The sequence below is a fragment of the Uranotaenia lowii genome, chromosome 2 (assembly GCF_029784155.1).
Source record: "Uranotaenia lowii strain MFRU-FL chromosome 2, ASM2978415v1, whole genome shotgun sequence".
NCBI classification, from domain to species: domain Eukaryota; kingdom Metazoa; phylum Arthropoda; class Insecta; order Diptera; family Culicidae; genus Uranotaenia; species Uranotaenia lowii.
This window is the reverse complement of record NC_073692.1, coordinates 106,556,509-106,562,620: the sequence shown is the minus strand read 5'-3', so window position 1 is coordinate 106,562,620 and position 6,112 is coordinate 106,556,509. Positions and strand designations below refer to the sequence as shown.

The window sequence follows — 6,112 nt, the reverse complement described above, 5'->3', positions numbered from 1 at the left end:
TTTTGCACCTGAAGCAACTGCATTCGAGCATGATGAATTCCACTGGTTTGGGATTAAATTCATACCCTCCCACCGGCTTTCCAGCATCCAGCGTTCAGATTACTCACCCGAACGAAACCATATTACGGAATTGAGTTGGAAAATATTCTACCAATGCGTGACGTCCGGATAGCTGTTTCTATTTTGATGAAAATACTACTCTCTGCACAGAAAAAAAAATGTCATGAATCGATTTGCTCCAAGCAGTGGGTGATTGCTGCTGGTGGGAGTTCTCCAATCCTTTGAGCTGAATCTGATGTGCATTTAGGACACGCGCCCAAAGAAACGTATTTGGGTCAAGTCGTAGTCGGTCCCCCCGCCCTGGGGGAGAAAACGTGCGTTCGTTGTCTGTGGTCCCCGCAATAGGACCAGGATTGGTGCAGGAGGCTTCTGGATTGTGTAAACGTAATTGCAGTTTCAAGGTAATATGCATTAATTTCGATAAGTCTGGGTTGTCTGTCGTCTCGGAAAATAGATCTCGCCAATGCCACTTTGGTTTTTGTGGCTGGTAGCTGGGTGCTTTATTTTCCCAGAATTTTTGCCAGAACATGTTATGTTCGGACAACCAAAGTGAGTATTTATTCAAGAATTAGTTTTGTTTGAATAACCAGAAACTGGTTATCGGTTCAAACGAACATCGGGATTATATTTTTAAAAGAGAATTTGATTGATATTTCAGATTCTTTTTTTTACAACTCAACATACGAAAGCCAAATTCATTCCTTTAAACTCAACTTGCAGAAGTCTCAAACTTCTTAAACTAGCAGAAGTTTCAATTCACTTTCATTTTACCCAAAAACAGTTCTAATGCGCCGTAACTTTTTCTCACAATCAAGAGTTTTCATTTAACCAACTAGCAATTTTAAATAAAGAGAGAAGTCTCATTTGCTTAGAAGATGTCTCAATCCTGTAACAAGATATAAATTTGCATGAGCAGAAGTCTCAATCCGCTCTCATGTATTCAATCCTACAAATCCTAGAACAGTCTTAACACATTGCGGGCAAAATACGAGAATTCTCGTTTTTCCGTTTGCCGTTTATGTGCTACTGTTAGAAGCATAACTCTAATGTTATAAATTTTAATATTTTATTTAATTCCTAGTATTTTTTATTGGAAATGAGTCCATCTGGAAAGTTAAGATTGATACATGAGTTAAAGAAAATAAAAAAAAAACTTTTTATTTGGAAAATGTCGAAAAAAGTGTACAGGATTTTAACCCTCAATCTCCGGCTTTCTTAGCCAACGTATTCCGACTACAGGACGACTACAGGAGTTTGTAGTATACCCAGTGAATTCGGGGTAGAGCGTCAATCTCGTCCAGGCAGAAAGAGTTGTTTCGTCACCGTCCACGTTATTTCCATTTCTCCGATTTACTTTCTGCCGATCATGCGTGAATTTTCTGAGGCACGACTCGTATGCGTTGCAGGCTTGCAGTTCATTGCATATTGCAATGTCACCACAAGTGCTCGCTTTTAGCCGCACTGGATTATCAATAAGGTTGCCAGAATTTTTTCAGCACGCAAAATTCAAAAATTCAGCATTCAAAACCCTGGATAAATTCGGGCATTTGATTTCTTAACTGACGACCAATCCGGGCAATATCGGGCCAAATTTTGTCAAAACCCAGATATTATTCATCAAAAATCAAGAAAAAATATGAAAAAAAATTTTTTTCATCAAAATTTATTGACAGATTTTAAATCGTTTTGTAGGCTTCCAACAAACCTTTCATGATTATTTTTATAATAATTGCTAAAAAATTTCGTTTTGAAGGCATAAATAAAAAAAAAATACAACACAAATTGTTTTTTTTTTGTTTGATTTTCCATATAAAGTGAATAAATCTGGGCAAAATCCGAACTTTCTCAATGGAATCCGGGCAACCGGGTTTGGCCAGACTGTTCTCAAATATTATATTAAATATCGGTGAAAAGCCGGTTAAAACTGGACAATCTGGCAACCTTAATCATCAAGCAGAACCAGTTCGGTGGGAGACACCGTCTAAATTTTCTATATGTTATTCAACGACTTAAACTGCCGCTCTGCCCCAAATTCTCTTGGTATACTACAGACTCCTGTAGCATAGTAGGTAATGCCTAGAAAGCTGCTGATTGCGGATTCAAATCATGTAATGTAGTCAGAATTTTTTTTCGATTTATATTATATGAAAAGTTTTGTTTCCATTTTTTTTAACTTCTCCGTCATTCGAACCTTTCCTGATGGACTAATTTCTTATTATAAATTTGTCATTTTAAATTGAAACTTTATTCTACAAAATTGAACACAACACTTTCGGTAACCTAAAGTTACTAATGTCATAAAATTTTGTTCAGCAAGTTTTAAGATATAGAATGCCGAATATCTCTCAGAAACTTTGTGTGTGTATAGTCCTCACGTAGTTAAGGCACTTGGCAGACTTTGGCATAGTTTTCCCGAAAAAGGTCTTGACTAACATTTGAAAAGGGGCAAATTTTTTATGCCAATTTTTTATGAAATTGTTTAGCTCTAAAATACAACCCCTACACAAATGTCTACGGGAGAGTTTCAGAAGTATGATCGAATTTTTAGAAAAAAAATTATTGACAAAAAATATTTGAAAAATCCTGCACTGAGAAAAATGCAACTCAATTTTCCAATAAAAAAAACGCCATCTCGGAATTTGATGAATTTTCATTCTAAGATGGGTAGTAATGATGCCACAAGTCGTCCACACATTGCAACTTATGCATATTTGAGGGGAAAAAGTTTTTCAAATAAAAACTTTTTCAAATCAATACTGAAAAAAAAAATACTTTTTTAAGTGTATAATTTTAATTCAAAACTAATACCCCGAGGTTTTTTTTTACGCGGGGTTTCGTACCGCGTAAAAAAAAACCGCGTAAAAAACGGCGTTAATTCGAAAATCCGCGTAAAAAAAACCCGTAATTCGAAAATCCCCATAAAAAATCCATTTTAATTAAAAAATCCGCGGAAAAAAAAGCACGTTACTAAAAAACGCGTAGAACCATGATTATTTAAAAATTTGCATACAATGATCGTTTATTTTTAAGATAAAAAACAAAATCAATTAGATAAATAGAATAGTGGAATATAGTGAAGCTTATTTGACATTGTGGAATTCAGATCGTCTCCTGTCTCATGTCTAATGTCTCAGGTCTCATGTCTCATATCTTAGATTTCAGGTCTCAAGTCTCAGGTCTCATGTCTCAGGTCTCAGGTCTGAGGCCTCAGGTCTCATGTCTCAGATCTCGAGTCTCATATTTCAGGTCTCAAGTCTCAGGTCTCAAGTCTCAGGTCTCAAGTCTCAGGTCTCAAGTCTCAGGTCTCATGTCTCATGTCTCGTGTCTAATGTCTCATGTCGCATGTCACGAGTCTCATGTCTAATGTCTCGTGTCTCATGTCTCATGTCTCATGTCTGATGTCTCATGTCTGATGTCTCATGTCTCATGTCTCAAGTCTCATATCTCAGATTTCAGGTCGCATATTTCAGGTCTCAAGTCTCAGGTCTCATGTCTCAGGTCTCAGGTCTGAGGTCTCATGTCTCAGATCTCGAGTCTCATATTTCAGGTCTCAAGTCTCAGGTCTCAAGTCTCAGGTCTCATGTTTCGTGTCTCAGATCTCAGGTCTCATATTTCAGGTCTCAAATGTCAGGTCTCAAGTCTTAGGTCTCAGGTCTCAGGTCTCAGGTCTCCTGTATCACGTTTCTTAGTTTCAGAGCTAAGATTTTCCCAACTACAAAAAAGATTCTAAGTGTTTTCTTTGAAAAAGTCTTCGAATATTTTTCTCTCAAAAAAACCGTGTTAATTCGCGAAATCCGTGTAAAAAAAAACCATGTTAATTCGAAAAATCCGCGTAAAAAAAATACCGTGTAAAAAAAAAACCGCGTAAAAGAAAAACCTCAGTGTAGTTTTATTGCATTGGTGTAATTTTTGAAAGAAAAATAAATATTTTAGATTACCTGAAGCTTGTTTCTATAGTATATGATATTCAATTCATTGCACAAGGAACGTAGGTTAATATCAATTGTTTTTGCCGGATTCTTAACACTAGTCAAAAAGTGTCTCCTGATCATATCCCTTCACCCATCTTCCAAAAAAATTATTTGCTAGGATGCAGAGGTGACCTCGGTCCTAAAGCATAAAATTTGTTTCTATTATCCCTTTCTCTCTTTTTTTCATAATCTATCTATTGACTACTAGGACGTGGGCCGGCGCCGTTATTGATGTTTAAAGAGAGAGCATCAATTTTGTTTCATTGTGAATGTGCTGCCAATCCCAGGACACCATTCTTTTGACCTCTGGGCAAAGTTGATGGCCTCGGTCAATCACGGAGTAGCAAACCATTGGCGATGTGGAATTCATTCTACTGAGCCACGCCTGCGATCATGGAATTCGAAATGTGCTTGTTTTTAAAAAAATTTCCCATCATTTAAAAAAAATATCAACGAAGTTTACAAAGCTAATAAAAAAATATTGGTCTTAAACCATGTTTTCAGATTGCATTTCGAGTTCAATGATTTAGGGGTGGATGTGAGTAGTCAATCAAGCTAAGCTAAGCTAAGCTATATGATATTCAATTCATTGCACAGTTTTCATAATCCTAGGATTGAAAAATATTATTATTGTCTACCTAAATACGAGAATTGACTTAGCTTTCTTTCTGCCAACATCTTATTTTTTAAAGTGCATACACTTCTACATTATAATTAAATGTACTTGTATGTACCTAATGACTATAATTGCTCAATTTAAAACTCGAAAAAGACAAATTTGTATGGGAAATTTCAAACTTGTGAAACGTTATGCGCCGCAAGCTAAAATTGATCCAAGGCCAAAATTTGGGTCGAATCGGATCACGGGAAGGAGTCGCTCAACGAGCCTGCAGTTTTCTATGGGATTTCGAGACATTTTTGTTTCGGGAGAAACATGAAAAATCCAGTTTTTTCATCAATAACTTTGGTCCCCCTTCGGCCGATTGCTTGAAAAACGGGTTTTTCTTAAAGCCTTGATTATGACCAATATTTCATCCGAAGACTGCATTTCGATTTGATAAAAAAAAAACTATTATGCTTCTTAAATGGGCTACCTTTTTTCTTAAAAAAAAAACATAAAAACAGGTTTTTGTTACAATAAATTTTTTTCCCTTAAGAGTGCTCAACAATTCATCGAATTCTGAGACGGCCATTTTTTTAAAAATCAACTTTGAGTTTTAAGTTTGCATTTTTTTTCAGCGTGGGTGTTCCACTTACCTCTACGATAAAATTATTACAATCAAAGTTTTTATTTCTTCGAAATCAGTACAATGAATTCAACGGAGCCGTTTTTTGAATTAAAGGTTGGAGATCTATACCAAAAATATTAAATTACATTATTTTCAAAAAAAAAAATCATGAAAAACGTTTTTTTGTTAGAAAAAACTATGCACAAGTTTGCAATGTATGAAACGATTTTGTATGCCTTATTATATCCCGGCTTAGAAAAAAAATGTCATTAAATTCTGCGATGACAGTTTTTTAGAAAATTGAGTTTTTAGTTTTTCGAAATGCACTTTTCTCAGTTTTTTTCCAAAAAATTTTAATAATTTTTTCCAAAAACTCCCATGAACCACATTTTTGTAGGAGTTGTAATTTTCGAGCTTAAAAATGTTTATGAAATTGTTGCCGGAAAAGTTTTGGCCCTCTTCAAATGTAAGTCCAGATAAATTTTGGGAAATCGAAGTATGCCAAGTTGCTTTACTAGGTAAGATCTTTATGTCCACAAAGTTTTATTCTGAGAGGGCCATGCCTCCCATCGTGTCGCTTGGCGTGAGATCCGTCCAAATGCATTCCTTTATTGAAACTAGCAAAAAATCTCAATCCGCTCTGACTCATTTCAAAAAAAGATTTTTTCCCTGTGGAGATTATTCCCTGTGGAAACTATTTTTCATGAATTTTTTCAATTCGATTGAGGGCTAGAATGGCCCAAATTTGGTATAAGAAAAAACGAAACTTTTGAAATCTTACGCGCTGCAAGCTTGAATTGATCCCAAAACCTAACACAAGTTTTCATTCTCAATTTTGAAAAAAAAAAAAAA

At 35.4% G+C, this 6,112-nt stretch overlaps 1 protein-coding gene across 1 annotated transcript in view; it reads left to right on the top strand.

The window, feature by feature from the left end:
- Positions 1-5,819: 5,819 nt before the first annotated feature.
- LOC129741752 (cell division cycle protein 23 homolog) overlaps positions 5,820-6,112 on the top strand; it is a 2,252-nt gene continuing 1,959 nt past the window's right edge. The window contains exon 1 of the mRNA XM_055733533.1: positions 5,820-5,843. Coding sequence (XP_055589508.1) covers positions 5,820-5,843 — 24 coding nt within the window. The remainder of the gene's footprint in view (positions 5,844-6,112) is intronic.